Source organism: Penicillium hispanicum (genome assembly GCF_028827665.1).
Source record: "Penicillium hispanicum strain IBT 35686 chromosome Unknown utg000005l_segment0_segment0, whole genome shotgun sequence".
In the NCBI taxonomy this organism is placed as follows: Eukaryota; Fungi; Ascomycota; class Eurotiomycetes; order Eurotiales; family Aspergillaceae; genus Penicillium; species Penicillium hispanicum.
The window spans coordinates 1,019,425-1,043,350 of NW_026623197.1; the positions used below are offsets into that span (position 1 = coordinate 1,019,425).

Below are 23,926 nucleotides of genomic sequence, written 5' to 3' on the forward strand. Positions count from 1 at the left end.
CTCGGCCGTGGTGTTCTCACCCGGGATTTAGCCGTATCAATGTTCGTGTGGAAGAACAACCAAATAATGGCAGGAACAGCTCTGCAGGCTGCTGCGCGCTAACTCAACGTATGATCTACGAGCTTAGCAGCTCCAACGTAGAAAAGCTTTGTCGAAGACTCCCAGACGAGAGTCAATGGATTCCTCGCTGCGTATAAGCTGTCGTGTCCGGTACTCGTGGCTCTTTCTCTCGTCCGTTCCCCGAAGCGGCGATCATCCTCGCAAGCTCCCTGATTCGCGCAAGCCGTGCGAGAACTTCTCCCTTCCTCTTTGTCCTGCCACTCATTGAACTTCCGCCCTTTGGCCTCGCGACGACTTGCGCCTGCGACTTGATGTCGCGATCGTCAGTTGCCTGTGTTATTCGATAAATCCTGCTCGAGCTGGTGGTGGTGGCTCCGTGTTCATGTCGTCGCCATGGATTTGCGCACCATCATGAATGCCGACGCCGGCGGCGCCTCCAACCCTCCACCCGCCACTCAATCGTCCAGTCCTCCCTCCGATCCATCTCATCAACAGCGTACACAGCAGACATACTCAGAATACACCGGACGTCCCCCACAGCCCCCTCTGCAACGCGCCCAGCACGCATCACCCGAACGGTCCTCGCCGTATGGGCCTGCGCAATCGCCCTACCAGCAATTCAACGCCGCACCTCCGCCGCTGAATACCACAGTTCGATCCCATCGGAGTCAGAGCCCTCCGCATGTTTCAACGCCGTATGGACCTGGCGCGCGTGATCCGTACAGCGCGTCCGCGTACAATTCGCATCCCCAGCACCCCGCGGGCCCCTTGGCCTCGCCGTATACACCGCAGCAACCCATAAGCGCCGGACCTCAGCATTCGAAGCAGCAGTCTTACTTTGCACAGCAACGGTCTCACTCCCTTCAATCCGTTACGACAAACCAGCGGCTGGTCACCCGAGACAGTCCTCCGTCCGCCTCGCAACCAATATTGTCGCATCAATTTTCTCCTCCCGAACAACGATCCATCCCGGGCACCCCATTAGGTCCTCCTCCAGCGTTTACTTCTCGTCAGTCACCATCATCCTCGCGTCCGCTGTCTTCCGGGCACGATTCGCCGCGCAATCCCATGTCCAGCCCAAGACCCATGCATGAAATGCTGACGAGGTCCCCCGTGGCCCAACGACAACTGTCCCCTGGAGGATCTCGACCATCCGACCTGCCATCACAGGTGGCCCCGTCCAGTCTAAAGCAAGAACCATTGGAGATGGCGAGTCCGCGAGCTGTCTCTCGACAGAACAGCACTGCAGCCACCTCCGACAGTACAAGTGCAGCTCCTTTGCGCTCGTCAGAGGACAGGAAGTGGAATGAGAGTCCCACGGCACCATTCTCGAACGGACCAGGCTCAGATGCACACGTCTCCCCCCGCCTCACCGCTCATCCTCAAATGGCAAGCTCGCCCTCGGCCCCAAGAAGCGGCTCCCATCCTCTCAAGATGGAGGTGGACAACGAGCCAAGAGCTCGCGTCGAAAGCCAACCGCCAAAACCGAGGAGAAGGCGATACAATGAGCCCCCAATCTATGCCCAGCGGTCTCTTCGGAACAAGGGGAAATGTCCAATCATCCCCAATCCCCAGCCTCCCATCCCAAAGTATGCCCGGGGATCCGAACGCGAGTCTTGGGCTTCACGCAGGAAATCCGCGGCTCCGGGACTTACGGCTACTTCCGCTCCTCCACCTCCCGTCCGGACACTTGGTGCGGCGCCAAGCGCAAATGGACCACCCGTGCATCCCCCTGCGCCGAGCACGCCGCATGTTGGTCTTCTCGGACCTTGGGAGCCTTCTATCACAGGTTTCATTCCGTATGAAGAAATCACGAAGATGCTCTGCGATTTCCTGTTCCAGCACGTGGTGATGAGGAATGACGTGGCCGCAGGACCGGCGGGATCCGCCGCTGTCGGGCATGGCGCGATCATCGAAGTAGAGGCAAAGTTGGGTCATGTCATGGATAAGGACAGAAACGAGCGTCTACATTTGCCGATTCTCACCGAGAGCGTTGTCAATCGCGACAATTCGCACTTCCGCACGGCGTTTGAGAGCAGCATGACTATTGTAAGTGTTGTTCTGCAGTATATTCATATCGAGAAGTCACGAGCACATCAGGCTAACCAGGGAATTCGCAGGAGCAACACCGCGCCATGAATAACTTCCTCAACGAGGCTGTGAAGAATTCGATATCAACCACCGACTCCAATCGTATTGCGATTTCGTACGCGCACAAAAAAGAGCGCGATACGTTTTATGAAGTCTCACCAGCCGATCTGCCTCCTGTCATTCGCCAAAATCTGAATCCTCGACACAAACCCCGAGTTCGTGTGACAACGGACGTTCGGACTGGTGAAATAATTGCGAAGATTGTGAAGTGCCGCGTTGCAGACATCGACGTGTGCAGCCCACGCACCACTGTTGATTGGCGAGTCAGCGTGAATTTGGAAATGGAGTACCCAGGCAATGTCCAAAATCTGCCCGTCATAGACATGACCAGGGGCGGGCGAGGTGAACGCAACAAAGACCGTATGAGCTACCGGCACTTGGCCTACCAAATTGACTTGACGCAGGTAGCGAGAGCCGAGGTGAGTATTTTCTGCATTTTTTCCAGAATAGTTTAACTGCGATGGTCTTCTAATGATTTCAATAGCCTCCGACGAAAAATGACTTTGAGCATGAGCTTGAGATCGAAGTTTCTGCGGCCGAGATCCGCCGCCAGGGACACCTGGCAATGTCTGGCGATCCAAACAACCAGTACGAGGAGCTGGTGAAGGGGTTTGTGGATAATATTCGCGTCCTAGCACGGGCTGTGCCGCCTTGATGATTGTTTTCTACCTTCTGTATGATGTATTCTGAGGCTTATTTGGGTTACGGGTTCTCTCTTTTTATTTTGTCTTGCAAATATGGCTCACTTGCATTAGCTCTGGGGGAAAAGGCACACGGCAATAGATAGAAGATACGCGGATTTATTGGATGGCATTTTGCTAGCATGGTTTCTTCTCTATGCTAAGAGGTGTGGATTCTTGTGTTGTTCTTTCAACTAGAACGGTGTTTTTGAGAGGCTTATCACACAGAATGGTCTTTGGTAGCCTGTCCAGCCATGGATACTATAGCATAGTATTACTCTGGTTTGTTCGCATACTGATGTTGATCTAGTGTGTTCATGTTCTGGGCGTTGGAGTAACAGGTTATAAGATGAGAGTGGAGGCGGAGTTCGAGTGATAATAATACCATGCTCAAGTATTCAGAAATAGGGAAGTCGTTAGATGGCTCAGCTTGTGGAACGAGGGAGCAAGCACGCAAGTTCCGTGTTTTCCAGCCATCGACGGTCTTTTTTCCACGAGTGAACGACAATATCTCTACCCCTGAGAGCCACTTCTTCGACTTGTTCAGGAGTACCCCAGCCTGGTGCAATTGTTCCAAAACTGAGAAGATGAGATCCTACTTGAAGAGCAATCCGCCAAGCTGAGCTCTCAGTCTGTTCTCCTAGGCCATCTGCATAGCCCTGGATCATCCACAGACCAGCATCGATCCGTCTGTAAAGCCATAGAGCATAGAGCTCTCCAATAATCTCGCCATGATCCATGGCCGGCACGCCTAGGTGAGCCATTTCCCAGTCAATAACCAATACCGACAGCTCGTTAACCCCCTGCACGGGGGTATTTGGCAGTAGAATACTTGAGCAAGATTCCACGATTAGTCAAAGACCACATTACTCACAAGGCTCGACTTACTTTCCAGTCCAGAAATCACCATGGATTGGCACTAAACTTGTGGACTTCCCTTCCAGTTCTTTCAGGGCCTCCGTCTTCACCTCCTGAAAGATACCTCGCGCTTCTTCCAAGATATGGGGCCATTGTTCGATGCGCTGCAGTAGCCAGTCGTAGTTGATCATATGTTTCAAATCCTGCATCGCCTGGTGCTGTTTCAGCGTTTCATACAACGGCTTCTGATTTTCTTCCATTGCGAATCGATGAAACGCCGTGATATACTCAGCCAAGCACTTCCCCAAACAATAAAACTGTGGTCGTGCAGCATCAGTCGACGGCGGCAGAAGATTTTGAAGAGCGTAGTTCTTCAAATTTATTCCATTGGGCAGACACTCCAGAATGTGTGTTTTGGTTTCATCGTCGAAGTAGAAGTACTGGGGTGTTTCCACAGTGCATTTGAATGTCTCTTGCTCACAGACTGTACGGAAGGACTGGAGCGCACGGAAGCAATCCTTTTCAACTGTCTTGAAGATGTTAGCCAGGTTCCAGCAATAGTGCATTTCAAGAATGTACAGAAGACAGGGGCTCCGGATTCTCTGTCGATTTGGGCGGGTTGGAGTCATGTTTGATGATCACTACCGCTGTGCCGTCTTCAAGTGGATCGGAGAGGTGGGCACGAAAGACAAAGTTGGATGAATTTGCAGACACAAAATCAAGCGCCGTTGATGCGTATCGAGTGGTTTGAAGCCACTTGAACAACTTGCGCTGTATCTCGTTGGGGTCCGCTTTGACCATTTTGTTACTGAATCAAGTAGTGTAGAATACTTGAACGTTTGGTAAGGTAGACATCGTTGAGCTTCTTATAGGAAGTGCGAAATGCATTGCCTAGGTTAAGGCCTCCAGCGATAAGGATGCTGTTTTTGCCTGATAGGCATCTATGAAACAGCAATCACGGCTACTCGGTAAAGCGTTAGGTTGGCCTCATGGCTCATCTCTTTGCCTTCTTGCGCGATCATCGCGACATAAATTGCATCTATCTATTGGAGATGGTGTCATCTAGCTCTAGGAGCGAGCGGGGACTCCAAACATTACAGTTACCTATATCTGCGAAGAATCCTGTCGTGTTCAACAACCCAGGCAGCGATATATACCATGTTGCTACTCTTGGTCACCTAGCTTCCACCTTGAGTTCACCAAGCAACCTACCGCAGGCAGCCACCCCGGCTATATGTGCAGTACCACTTTCATCTGAGCGAATATTCGAGAAACGTCATTCTCATCCTCACTCTTCCCTCTTTTGTTGCTATCTGGTTCCCAGACCTTCCACCTTCTCTCACCTCCCGACACATCCAAAGCCGCGACATCATTCGCCAACCAGATTCAAGCCGGAGCCGACTCTTGTGCGGTGGCCCGTTCATTCTCACTGAGCTTGATGTCTCTTTGAGTGCATTTGACAGACGAGAGCGCTAATCAGAATGGTACAGAAGATACCATTTTCTGACAAGTCTCTCGGTGCACGAATCTGTCCAGTCTCATATTTGAAGACCCCGAAAATGACATTGCCGTACATGTGCTCCACTTGAATCGCCAGCTCGCCGTGTGGTAGATCGACCGTGATACCATGCGCGTTGAGGATTGTTTCGGATACGACTCATTCTTCATATGGCTTTGCGGCACCCGGTGAATCGAGTGGTTCACGTTAGCTTAGTTTAGATAGAAGACGACTCCCTCGTGATATCTATCAAAAATCATCAGCTGTTCCAGCCATCACGGAGGCTCGTGGATGTCGCGTGGGCTGGTCCCAGTATCAAAACCCATCCATCTAAGCAGAGTACCCAGTTGGGAGCCGACTTGCCAGAAGCGGACCGATAGCGCTCGAGTCCCAGAGCACACCGTGACGTGGAAGTCCCCTGCACTTATTTCGCCTCCAGTGTCTCTCCCACCGGCTTTCCCGCAATCCAGCAAAGAATCGAAATCCAGTCCCTCCAGTTCTCTCTCATGCCATCTGGGAATTCCATAATCGGCGTCCGGCGCACCTGGAGAGCCTTCGGATTTTGCTTGTCGTGCCATATCTGGAGGACGCGGATCTGACGATCTGAAGCCGAGAAGATGTTGATCGGAATGTACCGGTGTGCATTGTATCCGTCTTGCCATCGGCGCTGGGTGATTAGGCCAAAGGCAATGGATATCTCCCCGGTGGTTAGGCGATCAGGGAGCAGGGGCTCTCCATCCGTGATGAAGGCGTTGATGTGCGGCTTAGACTTGGACGGGTCTTTGCGCATCGTGTAGCATAGGATGGACCATTGGGAATCGACAAAATATTCGAATTTGAGCTCGGGACTGTGGCGATCGGTTAGAAACGAGGTCGTCGGGAGAGGACAGGCGTGACTTGCTTGTTGTAGCCTAATGGTGCATCATCGCCAAGAAATTCATTCGCGAAGTGCTCCAAGACAAGGATCATAAACTCCCCCTCGTGCCATCGGTGGCTCCGGGCCCAGGGAACCTCGGGATTCTTGCGAAGATCGGCTTCCTCGGTGAGAGGTGAGAGCTCACTGTATGTTTGCCAAGGCCGATTGCGCTCCACAAACTCATTCATTTCTTCCCAGGGAACCGGTTCAGTGAAGCGTGGGCCATGGTCTGGCACGTCGCCTGAGGATAGGTCAAGAGGAAAGACAGTAATGTGCAGCTTCGACTCGTTCTCGGGCGTGAGGTAGGGGCGCCGGTGCTTTCTGGTATTTATATGACAGGCACAGACATAAATCTGGCCATCATCGAGTTTCCCCTTGCCCTGTGAGGTGATGGGCGCCATTTGTGCGATTAATTATCACGACAGTGATGGGTACGCGTATGGTGAAGAAGCGCGCAATGTTGATCCCGGGGTATGTTGCCCGACAATTTTGCTCGAGCGGGGGAATATACAGGTAGGAAAGAGAACTCCAAGATAGAATAGCAAATGAGTATGGCAGAGACGATTGTTATGAATGAGGTTGTGTTCGGTTGATCTGGCGTGTGATCTTTGTGACGTCCAAACAGCAATTGATTGTTGGCCCAGCAATGAAGCTGCGCGGTTAACCCGCAACATCAATAATTGGATGCCCTGGATTTACTACTTCTATTCGGATCGACAGTCTCATTCTTTTAAATTTTAGAGGGAAGATTTGATATGTTCTTGGTCGCCTGCGTAGGTAAATATCTTATAGTGTGAATAATAAATAAACATCTGATGGTGGATGCTGAAGCTGTTACCTAGGCACTTGCGCTTAGTGTAGATAGTCGTAGTTTCCAAGGTTGTAGGCCTCTCTCCTCTCTGGCTTCCAAACGTACACTCTCTCTGTTTCCACTTCCATTCCTTGGTTTAGCGGTTGATCTACTATTTCTTCTGTTTTCTCGCTGAGCTAGTACTCAACTAGCACTACTCAATATAGATATAAAGCTACAAATAACTATATAATCATCAGGCGGACTTCCATCTCTCAGGTATAGAACAGTCTACACAGTGCGGAATCGCCGCCATTCCTAAACGGGCAGTTGGACACACCTTATCAGCGCCGCTCCACCTCCACCATCGCTTGTGGGGTAGAGCAGCCAGCCATCGCTCTTGTCGACCGGCCATTCCAATGCGCTCTGTTCGCTCAGCTCGGAATGTCCACCCGTTCTCATCAAAGCTGAATGGACTTGCAAGCGTCGTCGGTGTCGCTGCGATAACGCTCGCCCGACCTGGAATCGATTGCGAGGGCTATGAAGTCCGACTGCGTTGGGGAAGTGGCATTGCATCGCGTGGGCGCTTGACCGGCGCCGATAAACCCTTATACGAATGTGCGCCACCGACGCTAAAAGGACGTTGGAGGGACTTTAGCAAAGAGAGGGAGAAATTGAATATGCAGCCCCAGATTGAGACCAGTCGGTCCATGAACTCTTCAACGTTGCATTCCCACTCCGTCCACATTCTCCAGCGAGAGGGGATTTGTTGACCACCGACTCTTTCTCTCTGACCACAGATCTCACTGAACGAGGTGAGATCTTATTCCGCGAATGTGAGTCTTCCATCTGCGTAGCATTTGGCAGGAACTCTCTCGATTGACAGAAAAAGAAGTCCTTCGAGACGGAATCAATGCCTTGCACTCGTCCACTGCTCGAGACAGCCTGCTTCAACTTCGACCCACAGAACTATGTCAGGAATCCAGCGCGTTATATACAATCTGTCTTGCATTCCAACTGTCCCTCTCTACAACCCACAGCGCACGATTCCTCGAGTACTTCGACACGGCCTTACGTGGATTTCGATCCGAGCTGGCCCGCAGCACCACCTTATCGGATGGGACACTAACGGCCGGACTGCTGCTCTGTAGCATTGACGTGCGTCACCCCAGATTCTTGTTTCAGATTCCCTTGCCTGGTGGCTCTAACCTTATTCCAACCCATCCAGCTGATGCATGGGCTGCCCTGGACCATGCATCTGGAAGGCATGCATAACATCCTGAAAAGCCACGGCCTTGACGCTCCCCATATCCCGGCCACTCCACCACCGACTCTTTTCCGCACCCATCTGCTGGAAGTCATGGGGGTGATGGATTTGCCGTGTTTTGTGATCGGTCGCCAGACACCTTGTATCGGCATCCGGCGTCGCTATTGTCAACCCGCGGCTCCGAGGCAGGGCTTCGAGACCTGTAAGTGGACTCCCTCGGTCTTTGTTGGATCTATTTGCCGGGATCGGGCTCGAGACGACCGAGCAGAGCCTTTGGGACTGGCCAGGAGAGGAAGGCAGTTTCCTGCAATGCTATCTTTGGGCGGCGCATAGATTAGCTGGGATCCTGACTCTCCGTCGACATATACGCACCGATCGAGAGACGCGCCTTCTCTCCCAACGTGGGCAGAAGCCGGGGCCGGGCGCGTGCCTAGCAGATGCGACAATTCTCGTAACACGCATTTTGGCGAATCTTGACGCTCTGCGCCTTGCATGTGTGGAGCGCCCGACAGAAGATCCCTTCATCAAGAATGCGGTCCTCTTTCCGTTCTTCGCTGCCGGTCTTGAAGTATTGGTGCTGTATCATAACTCGTATACTCGCAGTGGCAGCAGACTATCATGAACTGCGCATTGGGATCGCGACAGGACGAGATCTTGCTGGATTTGCTCAAGACAACGTGGGAACAGAACGACCCCGACCTCAGCGTAGATGAACTGGCCCATTCCAAAGGCATCGAAATGGGCCTGCTGTGATACCAAAATAAAGCGATCCCGTTTATCGTTTCGAGGCGAAGTGTATATGAATTTCTCGGCTTTTAGATCGTCTCCGACTGCAGCCTTCACACGAGCTTCTCTGCGGCACGCACCATGCCCCAATACTTCAAATTGTCGTCTGTCGCCCATTAATTCCATTTTGCACCCGGAGCACCCTGACAATTGTTGCCGGGTTGACCATGTCCTGTAGAACGATTGCCGCTCTCCTACGGCGACCAGGCGAAGGGAACAGAACAGACAGTATTTAAGAAAGGTGGTGGGAATGTACAGGGGGATATGTAGGAATAATCACTGACGAGTTCGGCACAATAAGTCTTATCAAGAGAAGAATTGCACGGTTCCCAACCAGTCACCTTTCGAGCAGTGCGTCCACCTGCCATATACAGCAATGTGGGTGATAGCCAAAGCCGCTTCGATGCTCTCTTTGCCCACCCATCGCATCTGGATCTACATAGTTGCACGCCTCACGATTCTGATCAGGGTACCCTATTCCAATTCAGGGAGGCCGACGCCCGCGTCTGGTACAGAAGGAAACCGCCGTTCACGAATTCGCGACTTATCGCATCGTCCACGCTGGGTACTGACTACCGTGGCGCACAGCTTATCGTAGTTCATCATGTGGACTACTGGTCGTATCTGAAATCTGTGGAATGCAATTATAACCCCCTCGGTGCACCCCCTGAATCCGATTTCTAGTAACTCGTTCGACATTTGACTTGAACAATGGCTCATAATTCTGAGATTTCTAGTCTTCAGGACGATATTGATCTGCCACCAGGCACTTTTCGATTAATGCGAGGTAAAATAATTTTAAAAGCAACTACAAAGGGGAAGAGGGATTGCTGATCTTCTTTGCAGAGGCGTCTGATTTACATGGCCAACGAGCTGTCATACTGGATCCTGTTCCAAGCAATGATCCCAATGAGCCTTTGGTCAGTTCGATCTTGACGGCTCAGACCTTTGCAGAACTGACTGGCCATGGTAGAACTGGAGCACTGCTCGCAAGAGTGTCAATTTCACGATCGTTATGGGGATGACGGTTGTGGTGTTCGCGGCGTAGGCGATCTTTCGTCCGCAAATGGTCCTGGCTTCTGTCTCACTCTAGATTCCAGGCTCTCTATCCAGACTATCTTCTGGCAGCAGATGGTAGTTGACCTCCATGTCACGTATGCCCAACTCAACCGGACCATGTCTGTCAACTTTGTCGGGCTAGCTATGGGATGCGTCCTGCTGATTCCATTGGCCAAGAAATATGGCCGGCGTCCCATCTACATTGCGTCGACGGTGGTAATGCTGGCCACCTCATTCTGGACAGCCAGGCTAGAAAGCTTGGCCCAGCTCTATGTCTGCAACCTTCTCCAAGGATTGGCCGGTGCAACCAATGAGGCCATTGTTGAGATCACTGTATGTTTTCTCCTGTCCGGTAATTGGACGCCTACCTGATGTTTCACAGATTGCGGATCTTTTCTTCGTGCACCATCGAGGCCGCATGAATGGCCTGTACATGACCATGGTCATGATAGGTGTATGTGCCACGATATGCACCCTTGGGCCCCCTTGCACACATTGCTGAAGGCCTTGTGCTGACCTACCTGTTTAGAGCTTTCTAACGCCTATGGCTGCGGGCGCGCAGGCAACGCGACAAGGATGGCGTTGGTCTTACCAAACGATGGGGATCTTTGATGCGATCTTCCTGGTCTTATTTCTGTTCCTATACGAGGAAACAAAATACGTCCCTGTTCTGACCGGTCAGGCGCAGCCCAGGACTGGCGAGGACGGCAATCTCTGTCCTCCCACCAAGCCCGACCAGAAACAGGCGTGTCAAAGTGACACCAAAGCTGCAATTCCAGTCAAGCTCGAGCCAACCAACGTTCATCATGAGCTGGATCTCAGCATCCCTTCAAACTCGTGGCGGAAACGTCTTGCGCTTATCACTCCAACGCCCGAGCCAATCTGGCCATACTACTATCGTCCTTTCTATGTCCTCTCCAGCTTCCCCGCTGTCTTGTTCACCGCGCTGCAGTACGCTTCCGGCGTGGTCTGGCTCACTATAATGTCAAGCACTCTATCGCTCGTCTTCCCAATGCCGCCGTACGAATTCTCCCCGCAACAGATCGGCTTTATGAGCGCGGGTCCGTTCATTGGCAACATGATTGGCTCTGTTTACGGTGGGCTCTTGGGCGACTGGTCCATTCTGCACTTTTCTCGAAAGAACAACGGCTACTATGAACCTGAGATGCGTCTGTATATTCTGCATCTACCGGCCCTCAGCATGACTGGCGGGTTAATCATGTTTGGTCTCACCGTCGCCCGGGTAAGGTTACACTGCACATGTCCCTGTTGGTTTATACTTTGATCTGTTGCATTGGATTCGTCTCCCTTCATCGCTCTTTTCTTGGCCAGGGGTGCATTTCATCACTGTGGCTGATATGCTCGCATCATACAGGGCATGCACTGGATCTGCCCTAGCATTGCAGGTGTCCTATTTGGTTTCGGGCTCGGCAGTGTCAGTGATGCCGCCTTGACACTTGTCATTGACAGCTATCGTGAGGTAGGTCGAGTGGTTTCTTTCCAGTCATTGGCATGTATCTCAGAATCTAGCCGTCCAAAGTACTTCTAACTCACCTGCTTTCTAGATTACTGGTGATGCATTCACGGGTATCGCGTTTATGCGAAATTCTGTCAGCATTGGTATTCCCTTCGCCATCTCGCCATGGATGAAACGCGACGGCTTACAGAATATGTTTATTGCCTGTGGATTGACCAGTCTAGGTACCATGGGTCTGATCCTGCCAATGATATGTTGGGGCAAGAATGCTCGCTGCGCTTTGGCGGGGCGTTATCATCGCCTGACTGAGAAACAGGGGCATGGTTATTAAGGTGCAGGGCTCACGAAACTCAGAGAAATCATGGCGTCAAGTGGACTGTTTGGCAGGATGGATGGATGGTACGGGCATACTTTAGGTCACATTGCAAGCCGCTTCAATGACGCACAAGAATTGTTGGATCTGCCAGGGAAAACTTTGATTTATCTGGTACAACAGCGCGTCTCGCATCAGATTACAATGCACATGAGCCTTTCTGTCCGCCCATAAAAGAAGGGGAAACCCTTCTGCCTGCTGCGTGGCACTCTAGTCTTCCATGTTTTCTGGAATCTGGATGCCTGGGTATGCAGCTGTCACAGATGAAGCAACAAACACGAGCGCAGATAAGCATAGGTATCACACGGCAAGACCCTATCAACCCCTACCGGGCCCTTCTACAGGTTGGCCTGACGTCGTGCATCAACCACAGACCGGGGCATCTCGGCTTCCACCACTCGGGTCTCAGAAACAAGCATCTGTTCCGGTAGCCAGGAGATGTCCGAATCTGCACTAGCAGCGAGCTGTTTATCATGCGAGAGGAGCATGATCGCCAGAGCCTTTCCACAGAGCCAGGCCTGCACCATGCCTTCGCCACCAAACGCAGCACACACCCACTCCGCGCCGCCATCCTCGCCATTTGCTAAGGGCCGGTGTGTCACTGACCCAGGCAACCGTCCCACCCACGGGAACCCGTCTGTGCTGAATGCCATGTTGCCCGTCCACATTGCCTGCACCGGCTCGCCTTGCACGCAACCCCAGGACTGGCGGCCAAAGACCGCGCTCAACGCTCCTGATAGATGGATGTCAATGTATAGACTCATCTCCGAGTCCGTCGATACACCGAGCTCGGCGACGCCGCCGCCTTCGCCCCGTGCAAACCCTCCACCGAACATCATCTGCCCTTCTGGCAGCTGGGTGAGGTAGTCGAAGCCGCGGTCGTAGTTAAAGATCCAGGAATGCTTGGTTGCCTGGCAAGGGAAAAGGTCACCAGGGGTCTGGGCGGACATTTGTCCGCGCACAGGGAAGATACGGCCTCGCAGGCCCGGGGCCAGGTGGGTGACATGCGCATTGGTACTGTGGACAACATGTCGAGCGGCAATCGTACCGCGACTCGTCTTCACCTTGTATCTGTATGTCGACGAAGAATCCACCAGGATCTCCGTGACAGCCGTATGATCCTCGACGCGGAAATCGGCAGGATAGTCAGCCAGAAGACGCGCGAGCACGCCGGTGACAAACTTATACGGCCACAATGCACCCGCAGGCCCAGCAATGACACCCCGAGCGCGGGAAAGCTTGGCCTCCTAGAATTGTTACCGTTCAGCTACTACTCATTCTGCATGAGAGCGAGGATACCAACCTTGGGTATTGAGTCTCCATCGTACGCTATCCACTCTGCCGATTCCTCCGGCATGCCCTCCTTGAACCGACGGAGTCGTTCCAGCGCATCTTTCCAGGGCTCGTCTCCAAAATATGCGCTGAGAAACTGCACTTTGCGTGCCTGCGCTGCCTCGGTCAGTCCCATCTCTTGGGCGACGTGCAGCATCTCCCGCAGGTGGGCAAGCCGGAATCGCATTGTCTTGCGGGCTACCTCGTCGCCGAAGACATCTGCCAGCTCGGCATATTCGTCGGCTGTCTCTAGAATATGGCCACCGTTCCGGCCGGTGGCGCCACTGCAGATGTCGCGGGCTTCGAGCATAACCACGCATGGATGAGATGGATTTGATGAAGCGGGCTGCGCGCGATTCTGGAGCAGGGTGCGTGCAATCGTGGCCCCCGAGATTCCAGATCCGATAATTACAATATCTGCATCTGTGGGAAGTGAGCTTGATGACTGCTTGGTGAATTGAGGGTGAGGATTCTGTAGCCAGAAGGACGCAGTGGTGGCGTCCTGGGGAATGCCTGGGTCCGAGTAGATACGGTTCAACGCCTGTTGTCGCTCTGCGGCTGGGATGGCGGTGTCCTCGAGAACAGACTGAACAAACGGCATGATTGTCGGTATCTTCAAGGTTGATGATGATGTACTTTGATGTTCCGAGTTCTGTGGTGGTTAGGGGCAAGTGAGAGGTTGAAAACGAGAGAGTCGAGTGAAATAGACCGCGATCGCATCTGGCGACGATAGCTCTCACTTATCCTCACTAATCGGATGCTTCCTCTTGGACCTCCCTCTTTTGTATGCATCGAATCTCACCACACCGCAGACGCGTCCAGCTCCAACCTTCACAATGATTGATAAGGCCATGGGTCGACCTGCTGCTTTCGCATTTCCGGCGGGGATGTTTTTCTCCACCAGACGGCGGCGCTGAGTCTCGCTGACTGTGTGGCTCGCTGTGAACAAGATTTTCGTGGTCAAAACCAACAAGTTCTCCATGAACAAGCGCAAAATTCAGCTGCTATTATTCGGGTCCTGTCTTCGCCTGTATCTCTCGGCGACGACGTCCTACCCAATGGCCCATGCATACGCCAACCGGCGTTTTCTTTCCTCTACCGCCGTTTGGACTGGGGATATTTCAAACGAGAATATCAACGTTGGGTACTACTCACAATACCAGTGTTATCAGCAATGTTGCAAGCATCGTGCGTGGCAGCATAAGGGGGCCCAGTATCGAGGGCCCAGTTCTCCCACTCCGCGGCTTACTCGGCGAGGGCCATCAAGGGAACTCACGTAAACCCCTTTGCAAAATTCTGCTTAGAAGGAATTCTGTTTCTCACTAGAGTTCTTATTCCAGGACCCTTGAGGTTCGCTGGGCGGTACACACTACAGGCCTCCTCTATCTCTACGCCCGCGCGCATAAGGTCCGAGGACGAACTATGTGAAGCAAGCCGATGATGACCCAGATATCAAACCATCGGTAACGGCGTCGCAAGCCTAAACTGACTTCTTCTCCCATATGAGTATCAAGGCTGAGTGGGTCCGTACAATTGGATGAACGGAGCGGTGTGCCTCAGGGTAATGACCAGTGAAGAAGAGAAGATTTGGATTGATGCCTACCACCTCACGAATCCTCCGGATATCAAGCCGGAGAGTGTGGCAGCTATGGCATTATATAGCGGCAGATAGATTGAACTCGCGTGCCAAGTCGAAGAGATCGTATCAATATCAGATCATTCAGTGAAACCCAGTTGCCAGCCAGGCCCAATTGCCCAATCGGGCAGGTCGACGCACCGTCACACCGACTGCGCGCGAAGTGGAAAGAATCGGCATCCTTCAGCCTACAGGAAGCCATGCAGCGTCCAACAGGCTGCGCCGAGTGGGTCATGGGCCATCGCAGGTGCGGAGAAGCAGCGGTGTTATGGCCATCAACAACACACACTTCGCCGTGACGGACCAGATATCAGTCACGATTCACATCGACGCTCGTAACGCACGAAATGGCTTTGGATTCTCCCCATTGGCAGGACCTCGTGGTGCGCAAGCGAAAGGAATGCAAGGACAAGATCCCCCACGAATGGACGTTGAGCGCGGGCCTTCTTGCAGTGCCTCCGCGTCTGCTCGATCACGATCTTCCACGTCGCAGTGGTCTGCTGTCGGAGCTGGAACTTGATCTGACTGAAAACTATACCGCAACCCAGCTTCTGCCGAAACTTGCGTCTGGCCAGGTTACCTCGTTGGCGGTTACGACGGCCTTTTGCAAGAGAGCGGCGATTGCGCAGCAGGTGGTGAGTCGTTGGGTCCAAGCGATAAGCATGTGTCTTCGAAAGTCGGGATATATACTGACTTCTCGTCGCTTAGACATCATGTCTCACGGAGACGTTCTTCGCGCAGGCCTTAGATCGTGCTCGATACTTGGATGAGTACCTCGCGCGAGAGGGAAAGCCCATTGGGCCGCTTCACGGCTTGCCCGTCAGCATCAAAGACACTTTCTGTGTCAAGGGACTGCAGTCATCTATAGGATATGTCTCTTTCTTGAAGCATCCGCCGGCAACGGCGAACTCCTCGCTGGTGGAGATGCTACTGCAGCTGGGGGCGGTGTTATACGTTAAGACAAACGTACCCCAAACTATGATGGTAAAAGTCCCATCTGTCATATATATGTCTGGTCAATATCGCAAGCAGCTAACAACGACTAGACGGGCGATTCGGAAAACAACATCTACGGTCGCACACTCAACCCGCATAACACTTCCTTGACGGCCGGCGGGTCCAGCGGCGGCGAGGGCGCCCTTTTGGCATTCCGTGGGTCAATCCTCGGTGTTGGTACTGATATTGCAGGCTCGATTCGCATTCCAGCGTTGTGCTGCGGCTTGTACGGATTCAAGCCGACGATAAACCGCATCCCATTCGGCGGGCAGGTCTCCGGCACTCTAGACAGTTTACCCGGTCTAGTACCTGCGGCCGGCCCACTGGCGCACAGCATTACAGATCTGCGCCTCTTCATGCAGAGCATCGTTGGGAGCGGCGGAGCTTGGGAGTATGACGCAACGGCAGTCGCGGCCCCATGGCAGGATACGCCACCGGTGAATGGGCATAATGGAAGCTTGACTATTGGTGTTTTGTCCGAGGACAAGTATTTTCCGCTACACCCACCGGTTAAGCGGGCTATCAGTCGCGCCGTAGATGCATTGACTCGCGCTGGTCACCGCATCGTTCAGGTTGACAATCAGAGCAAGGATGAATTGTCAGTGGCGTATATGTCACGTCTCGTATACCAATCGTTAATCTACGGTCCCCATGAAGACCATCTCGGCTCCAGCGGTGAGCCACCGGTGACATCCGTGGCCTACCTTTCTTCGCCAATGTTCTCGGGCCCATTCCCGGTTGATCAGGAGCAAGGGCCTTTTGAGAAGATCCACGGACTTTATCTGGCTCGAAAGAATGTCCACGATGCCTGGCGTCAGGCCTGGGTTGCGCAGAAGCTTGATGTCATTCTTGCTCCCGGGGCACAGAACACTGCGGTTGCGCATGATACATACGGATGGCCCCCATATACCGCAATGTGGAACTTGTTGGACGTGAGTTACAATTGAACCGTGGCTGTCTTCAGGCCTTGTGCCAACTAACTATTCCCCAGTATCCCGCCTGTATCATTCCATTCGGGAAGGTTTCCAAGGAGCTGGATCCAGATGAGATGAGTACACCGTATGGAGTACAACCAGATTGTATGTCTTCTAACGTAAAAGAACATTTCTTCAAAATACTAACAGCGTGTCAGATCATCCAGAGGAGGTTGACGGTGCGCCATGCGCAATCCAGATTATTACTCCGAAATTCCAGGACGAAAAGTGTCTCTGGGCTGCGGATATTATCGACAAAGCGCTTCGAGCATAGGAGGTGCTTTGACTGGTCTTAAATACAATGTGGATGGCATGAAGGGTTACTCCCAACGGCACAGGCAGATATTGTCTTGAGCTTTTTGATTTTCTAACATCAGAATAGAAACCCCTTACGGCATCCAATATGGGGAGTTAGTACTTTTGCGTAATATACCCAATGACGGTGATTAGGTATTCATGATGCTAGTCACCTCTCGTAAACCACTGACAACCCTGCTACAGATCTGGCCAACCAACACACGTCTGTACTCAAATGAAGTATCATTTGCGGCTGTTATGAAGAAATTACACCGGGGTCAACGTAGAATACATGTGTGAAGCTGATCCAACCCATCCGAGATCTAGAACCATGTAGAGTGTACCTTGCGTAGTGTCAAGGAGATATGAATATTTTGAAGGGAACCGAGGGGATTAGGTTCACGGGCTCGGTGTACCCTCGTCGTAGCGTGGGCCACCATCATCGTCGCCGTAACCTGCGCCGGGGGTAGCGGCGGCGCCTCCCATTGCCGGTGTTGGCGCATCGTACGCGGCAGGCGTCGGGGCATCGTAGCCTCGCTTGGGGATCCCACCTGGGGTGGGTGCACTGAAGGCCCCGCCCGGAGTGGGAGCATTATCGGGCCAGGCACCAGGAGTCGGAGCAGACGCGCCGGGAGTGGGAGCGCCATATGCACCCGGTGTAGGAGCAGAGTAGTTTCCCCCGGGTGTAGGGGCATCATCGTAATCACGTTGGTCTCGGCTGTTAGACAGGCCGCCCCAAGCTGGGGTGCGGTTGCCTGAATTCGCGCCACCCCAAGCAGGTGTGCGGGACCCAGAAGCAAAGGCATCGTAGCCGGCACCGGAGTCGTAAGGGGTGCGAGAACCGGAGTTCCACGCTGGTGTACGGTTACCCAGGCCTCCGTAGGCAGTTCGATTACCATCCCCATAGGCAGTGCGGCTTCCATCTCCGTATGCGGTGCGTGACCCGTCCGCCTTCCATGCTGGAGTACGGGCACCACTCATGCCGGACCAAGCAGGAGCTGTACGCAAATTAATATTTTAAAAAAAAAAGGATCTGGTAAAGAAACTTACTCCGTGCTGAAGCTGAGCCACCCCAGGCTGGGGTTCTTGAGGAATCGGCAGCAGCCATTGGGGTACGGCCACCAGACCAGCCGTCTCTCGCCGGAGCCGCGGACGCCCCAAATGGAACACGCGATCCTCGGCCGCGGCCCGTATCCAGGGGTTGTTTGGAGATGGGGCTATTGGAAGTTAGCAAAGAGAATCATACCAAAGAAAAACAAAGTGACTGACTCTTTTGGTGTGAGGATGTCCCGTTGGATGAGAACAGGCTTGTTGATTGTGTAGAGCTCGACTTGAGCGTTGTTGTCATCGGCATCCCGAACAATACCAACAAGACCCTTATAGCGACCCTTCCGGACACTGACAGTCTTGCCAATCAACCTGTCCCGGCCGCGTTGAGGGGGTGGCATCGCACCGCCACCTCTTGGCGTTTGCATTGCCATGGCAGGATTCATTTTGGTCAGATCAGGGCCAGTAGGGCGACCCCCACGGGCAGAGACCGTGACAACATTAGTGGTCCTCACCACAGAGATGCCGGCATTCTCAGCTTGAGCCTTGTTGTGCAAGAATAGAAACGAGCGATAGATATGACGGATGACACCACTCCGCTGTTCGCCGTAAACTTCGCGTACGGTATCTCCGTGTCGAACCTCTGCACCATTGCGATCAGTCGCAACGGCATCTCGACGAGGAGTGATCTTGTTGGCAATCTGAGTGGGTAGGACATTTCGGACAGAACCGTTTTGATCCACGACCCGCAGAGACTCGCGGTCAACCTTGATGACGCAAGCAACGGTGGCGGCACTAAATAGAAGTTAGCACATTGTCAAGATATGACAAATGCTGTACTCACTCAAGCTGGACAAGATCATGGACATCGTAAATTCCAAGTTGGCCATCAGCAGCCATCTCAGCAGAGAGACGTAAGTCTTTACTGAAGACAGTAATCTCTTGCATGCTCATATCGCTAAGCAGGGTAACAGTATCGTCCTTGACTTGTACGACCATTCCCAGTTCATTCTGGTAACGGCTACCTCCAATGACCTTCACATGGTCACCCTCACGGAAACGCTTGCGAAGAGTCCGAATGGGAGCGTCAATTGTCTGGCCAGCCAGATCTCCTTCGGTAACTTGCAATGAGACGATTTCGCCCCGAGTTGAGACTGTTCGGCCGATCAAGCCCTGCTGTTCACCCCTATACACCTCAACGGGGTCACCAGGTTGGTATGAGTCTTCAGCCGTCGAGTTCTTCAATGTCTCAGCCAGCGATGCCAGGTCCAGGTTGGCAGTGCCATCCTCTCCTCCCCGAGCAAACATAGTTACTTCCTCCAACCGCGGGTTGACGTTCTTGGTGATCAAGTGCTGGACTCGCATATCCTTGATAAGAAAACCATCCACATAGGTATCGTTGAGGTAGTTCCATGATTTGCCGCCCAGGCCAGAAGTAGCCGAGAGATATTTTGCGTGCTTCTTCTTTGCCTCGGCCTCGCTAAACAGACGCTGGGGAGGACGGACGGTGTTCACCATACCACGCTTGCGCTTGGCATCGGGGCCAGCAATAGTTCCCTGGGTGTCTTCATTCATGCCGTAGTCCAGTCGAGGAACAAGGCGAACAGTGACATTCAGACCATTGGTCTCAACTTCTTCGATCTGAGCCAAATCGCCCTGGTATCTACCACGCTTGATCCGAACCCAGCCACCTGGTGTCAGCTCTTCCGATTTTTGAACACGCAAGAGATCCGGCATTTCCTTCACCGGAACCAGTGTCATCTTTTGAGAAGGATAGTAGAAATTGATGGCCTCTAGACCCTCGGTGACATCGGCCTGTCTGCGTGCTTCGCAGTAGAACCAGCCCTGCATGAGATTTCCGCGCTCGAAGGCGGAAATAATTCGAATTGGGTTTCGAGAACCGGGTGGGCGCTCTTCGATTCGCTTCTGGATGGAATAGACAACCTCACGCTCTTTTCCGGGCTTGCAGCGGCAGCCCCAAATGCTAGGGTCTTCGACACTAGGGAGCAACAGACGCTTCGGGACCACAAGCGCATCAGTTGCGGCAGCGCGGTTTCGTCCATAGCGTTCCTTAAGCATCTGCGCCTGCTTTTCCGCATCCATAGTGGCATCCAGTTCACGCTGACGGTCGAGTTGTCGGTGGCGGCGGTCGTCGGTTTCGGCGCCCACGGGCAGCGCATCAAGATCATCGGGGTGCATCTCTATGCCGAACTCCCCGAGTTCGTCTTCCTCGTCCTCGGCTTCATCCTCCTCCTCATCGACGCCGGCCTCCTCTTCAATGAACATGTTGACACCGGCCCTTCTTCGTTTGCGGGGACGGGCCTAGAAAATAGATAATGCATGAGCAAAACCCTCGTAGAGCAAAGCCACCATTGGATACGAACCACAGTCTCATCCTCCTCTTCCTCCGCTTCCTCCTCATCTTCATCGTCCTCATTTGCCTCATCATCTTGCACGTCGTCCTCGTCCCCAGCTTCGCCGTTATCCTTCACATCGTCATCCTCCTCTGCGCCGCGGTCTGCGCCATTTCGTGCGGACTTGGCGGGCTTCATAGCAGTTGAGTCAGTATTAAAGAGGTCCAACATGGGCTACTAGGTCCACCGACCTTGGAGTCTTCGGCATCGGATTCTTCCGCAGGGGCCGGGTTGAAATCATCATCCTCGTCCTCCGAGCCAAAGTCCTGATTCAAGAAGTTTCGTGACATGGTGTGCGGTAGGAGTTTGGAGTATGGGCAATGAGATGCCGGAGCAGTATTGGACGAAGAGGCTGAAGATTATATCGGAGCAACAAGAAACTAGAGAGAGAAAGTCAGAAACAGCTGAATGGCACGGCGTCATGGAAGGGAAGAATTGCAAAAGACATACCTGCGCACTGCGGCTGATCGCGACTTCGGAGACAAAGACAAGGATAGCCGTCACAGGGATGAAAACTGCGCGATCTTTCCAATTCCAGTTGACCCAAATTCGATGGGAAAGGCCAGCTTGAAACGGTGGGAGGTAAATCCCCAACCACGAAGGGCGCAGGGAGTCGAGTAATCCTGCGGGCTTTGCGGGCAACCACCGAGCGACAGACCGGTCGGGGGTACGATGCGTCCGCAATTGTACTGGCAGTGTAATGAGTAGATGATTCTCCCAAATGAGCCACAAAGGCAGAGAAAGCCTTTGATACCTTATTTGAGCGGGGGAATGAGGTAGATTGAAGAGCGGAAGCTGCGACTTGCAAGTCGCGGCGAAAGTCACGGCTGGAGACTGCGCGAATGGTCTTTGCGCGCACCCGGACGGTGTTTTCTTGCCTACGCCACTCTGCATATGGTTTATAAAAAGATAAGAGATGATGCCAAAGGAACTGATTTTCTTTTAAAACAAGAATAGATATCCTATTTTCTAATCAGGCGGTAAGATATATTTGAGGAGCAAATGTACAGAAGCCATGTTATTCGTACAAGACTAGATCTTTAGGAAATATGCTTCACGGGATATCTAAAAAGAAGAAAGAGTAACCCCTCCAACTCCAAATCGAGGAGGAAAAGGAAATCTATCAAAGTCAGGATGACTTGTCAAAAATATCAGCCTTACAGCTTCATCCCAAACATCTGGTGCACCCGCAAGCTCTGACGCATGCTGAGATCCAACATAATCTCCTCGCTCCCACCAGGGATAGCGTAGGCACGCACATCTCGGTAGAGTCTTTCGATCTTGCCACCCTGACCACCGCGGCTGTAACTAAGACCCCCGAATATCTGGCTGGCCTCGCGGGCACAGAACTCGAAGGTGGTGGTGGATTGTGCCTTGAGACCGGCAATGGCACCGCCTAGTTTGAGCATCGCTTCGGTCTCCTCCATGCACTGGCATTGGAAGATGATGTTTTCCAACCAGTTATAGGTGGCCTCAATCTGACGGGCCATGTGTGCGAGCTTCATGCGAATGACTGGATGGTCGATCAGGCGCTTGCCGAAGGTCTTGCGCTTGTGCGCGTACTTCACGGACTCTTCGTAGCACACACGAGCAAAACGGACACACTGGATGACAATACCAATGCGCTCGTGGTTAAAGTTGGTCATGATGACTGGAAGTTAGGTCAGTCCTGCACTTGTCTGTTTCCGTTGAGGTCGATCGTACCCTTGAAGCCCTGGTTCTCCTTGCCAATCAAGTTCTCGACAGGAACCTTCACATCCTCAAATGCGACATAAGTGGTTCCACTGCTCAGGACACCCTGGCAGTCCATACGGCGGGTGCTAACACCGCCAGCTTCCCGCTCAATGAGAAGGACACTGAGTCCGTTCATCCCAGGCTTTCCAGTGCGGACAGCAGTGGTAAAGTAGTCCGCCCACACACCGTTCGTGATCCACTTCTTCTCACCGTTAACGATATAATGCTTGCCATCTTCACTGAGTCTCGCCTCACAGCCCAGGTTCGCGACGTCACTGCCAGCATCCGGCTCAGTGATAGCCAGACAAATCCTCTTATCACCAGCCAGAATACCTGGCAGGATACGATCAACCAGAGCCTTCTTGCCGAACTTGACAAGAGGTGGGCAGCCAATACCATAGCCCCCGATCAAGTTCCATACCAGACCACCGCTGCCAGCGCGGGAAAGCTCATCGGTCAACAGCATCTCGTGAAACAAGTCCCACCGATCCGGCGACACGGACTGGACTCGGTAGGGAGTATGCTGCTCCGGATACTTAACACCTAGCAGGCCAGCCAGGTAGCCGCGTTCACCCATCTGCTTGTAGATATGGGCAGGCACTTCCTTGCCCTCGTCCCACTCGTGGACATATGGCTCGATCTCGGAGTCGACCCATGTGCGAATTTCCTCTCGGAGAGCGGCGTGCGTTTCGTTAAAATACGCTGAGGAGTACTGCCATAACATCGAGAGTGTGTTAGATTCCCGTTTCACGTTCCAAGTCTCCGAATCGGGTGAACTGAATCGGTGAACTTACACCCTGGTACCACGAGGGATCGGCAAACGGGATCAGCTCGCCAAACGGGTCCTGCGGCTCAGCAGACGCAGGCGGCGCCACATTCGACGACGAAGCAGCAGGCCGAGGCTGAGGCTCAGCCTTCTTGGGAGCTGGGGCCGGAGCCGGCGCCGCCTTCTTCGTGTCCAACGAGCCGACCTGTAGTTGACCCTTATACTTCTTCAGAATGCCCTCGTTGTGGTACTTCCAGAACTGTTTCGAGGCGTCTTTTCCGGCGACGCGCTGGAGAACTGTACAAATATCAATATGGAAGGACTCGGGGATTAGCTTCGGTGACATAACGTACTCTTCTTTCCACCTGTTCACGAGCCTGGTTAGCACATGTGATGCTTGCCTGGTCGCCACTCTCCTCCCCAAGAGGCCAGTCGCACAACTTGCCAGAATTGCCCCAAAAACACCGAGAACTTACCAGGATGCTCATCTTGGAACTTGGACACATCGTAGACGTCCTCGTCAATAACAATATATAGGCTGTCGCCCTTGCTATGCGACGCCACTTCTTCCTTGCTGAAGGTCTTGGACATGGTGACGGTTGAAGGTCGGGAGAGGAAGTTCGAAAAGGGAAATGGAAGGCTATGGGTATATGAAAAGAAATGAAGAGATCACGGTGGGAAAAGCGGTTCGTGGGGGAAAGGGAGAAGGCAAAGGTCGAGTCCGGGGAAAATGGAGCATGTGCGCTATATAGGTCCGGAGACCGACTTTAGATCAAGCAGTCCCCGCGTTTCTCTCACCATATGCTGCGCCAACA

The 23,926-nt window shown here is 53.0% G+C and overlaps 10 protein-coding genes across 10 annotated transcripts; 4 read left to right on the forward strand and 6 right to left on the reverse strand.

Moving 5' to 3' along the window:
* Window positions 1–453: 453 nt before the first annotated feature.
* Window positions 454–2,866, forward strand: triA (uncharacterized protein; the record flags this gene model as incomplete). Its single annotated transcript, XM_056945020.1, has 3 exons — window positions 454–2,109; window positions 2,181–2,630; window positions 2,696–2,866. The coding sequence occupies 3 exons, from the start codon at window positions 454–456 to the stop codon at window positions 2,864–2,866; spliced, it is 2,277 nt and encodes a 758-aa protein (XP_056799355.1).
* A 450-nt stretch (window positions 2,867–3,316) lies between these two features.
* On the reverse strand, window positions 3,317–4,550 carry N7459_005837 (uncharacterized protein; the record flags this gene model as incomplete). The annotated part of the gene is made up of 3 exons (XM_056945021.1): window positions 3,317–3,722; window positions 3,780–4,279; window positions 4,329–4,550. The coding sequence occupies 3 exons, from the start codon at window positions 4,548–4,550 to the stop codon at window positions 3,317–3,319; spliced, it is 1,128 nt and encodes a 375-aa protein (XP_056799356.1).
* Window positions 4,551–5,671: 1,121 nt separating this feature from the next.
* N7459_005838 (uncharacterized protein) lies at window positions 5,672–6,037 on the reverse strand (the record flags this gene model as incomplete). The annotated part of the gene is made up of 1 exon (XM_056945022.1): window positions 5,672–6,037. One exon carries the CDS (start codon window positions 6,035–6,037, stop codon window positions 5,672–5,674), a length of 366 nt encoding a protein of 121 aa, XP_056799357.1.
* A 71-nt stretch (window positions 6,038–6,108) lies between these two features.
* N7459_005839 (uncharacterized protein) lies at window positions 6,109–6,564 on the reverse strand (the record flags this gene model as incomplete). The annotated part of the gene is made up of 1 exon (XM_056945023.1): window positions 6,109–6,564. The coding sequence occupies one exon, from the start codon at window positions 6,562–6,564 to the stop codon at window positions 6,109–6,111; it is 456 nt and encodes a 151-aa protein (XP_056799358.1).
* Window positions 6,565–7,372: 808 nt separating this feature from the next.
* Window positions 7,373–8,973, forward strand: N7459_005840 (uncharacterized protein; the record flags this gene model as incomplete). Its single annotated transcript, XM_056945024.1, has 5 exons — window positions 7,373–7,677; window positions 7,811–8,111; window positions 8,182–8,333; window positions 8,356–8,794; window positions 8,824–8,973. 5 exons carry the CDS (start codon window positions 7,373–7,375, stop codon window positions 8,971–8,973), a joined length of 1,347 nt encoding a protein of 448 aa, XP_056799359.1.
* A 744-nt stretch (window positions 8,974–9,717) lies between these two features.
* N7459_005841 (putative MFS transporter) lies at window positions 9,718–11,873 on the forward strand (the record flags this gene model as incomplete). Its single annotated transcript, XM_056945025.1, has 8 exons — window positions 9,718–9,793; window positions 9,853–9,926; window positions 9,980–10,050; window positions 10,107–10,398; window positions 10,448–10,519; window positions 10,595–11,308; window positions 11,441–11,545; window positions 11,631–11,873. 8 exons carry the CDS (start codon window positions 9,718–9,720, stop codon window positions 11,871–11,873), a joined length of 1,647 nt encoding a protein of 548 aa, XP_056799360.1.
* Window positions 11,874–12,253: 380 nt separating this feature from the next.
* N7459_005842 (NAD(P)/FAD-dependent oxidoreductase) lies at window positions 12,254–13,848 on the reverse strand (the record flags this gene model as incomplete). Its single annotated transcript, XM_056945026.1, has 2 exons — window positions 12,254–13,162; window positions 13,219–13,848. The coding sequence occupies 2 exons, from the start codon at window positions 13,846–13,848 to the stop codon at window positions 12,254–12,256; spliced, it is 1,539 nt and encodes a 512-aa protein (XP_056799361.1).
* A 1,382-nt stretch (window positions 13,849–15,230) lies between these two features.
* gmdB (general amidase GmdB) lies at window positions 15,231–17,127 on the forward strand (the record flags this gene model as incomplete). Its single annotated transcript, XM_056945027.1, has 5 exons — window positions 15,231–15,518; window positions 15,592–15,867; window positions 15,930–16,811; window positions 16,871–16,958; window positions 17,012–17,127. 5 exons carry the CDS (start codon window positions 15,231–15,233, stop codon window positions 17,125–17,127), a joined length of 1,650 nt encoding a protein of 549 aa, XP_056799362.1.
* Window positions 17,128–17,549: 422 nt separating this feature from the next.
* spt5 (transcription elongation factor spt5) lies at window positions 17,550–20,901 on the reverse strand (the record flags this gene model as incomplete). The annotated part of the gene is made up of 6 exons (XM_056945028.1): window positions 17,550–18,148; window positions 18,201–18,367; window positions 18,420–18,992; window positions 19,042–20,519; window positions 20,582–20,743; window positions 20,803–20,901. The coding sequence occupies 6 exons, from the start codon at window positions 20,899–20,901 to the stop codon at window positions 17,550–17,552; spliced, it is 3,078 nt and encodes a 1,025-aa protein (XP_056799363.1).
* An 867-nt stretch (window positions 20,902–21,768) lies between these two features.
* Window positions 21,769–23,702, reverse strand: N7459_005845 (putative acyl-CoA dehydrogenase; the record flags this gene model as incomplete). Its single annotated transcript, XM_056945029.1, has 5 exons — window positions 21,769–22,262; window positions 22,316–23,057; window positions 23,140–23,408; window positions 23,465–23,476; window positions 23,588–23,702. The coding sequence occupies 5 exons, from the start codon at window positions 23,700–23,702 to the stop codon at window positions 21,769–21,771; spliced, it is 1,632 nt and encodes a 543-aa protein (XP_056799364.1).
* Between the last annotated feature and the right edge of the window lie 224 nt (window positions 23,703–23,926).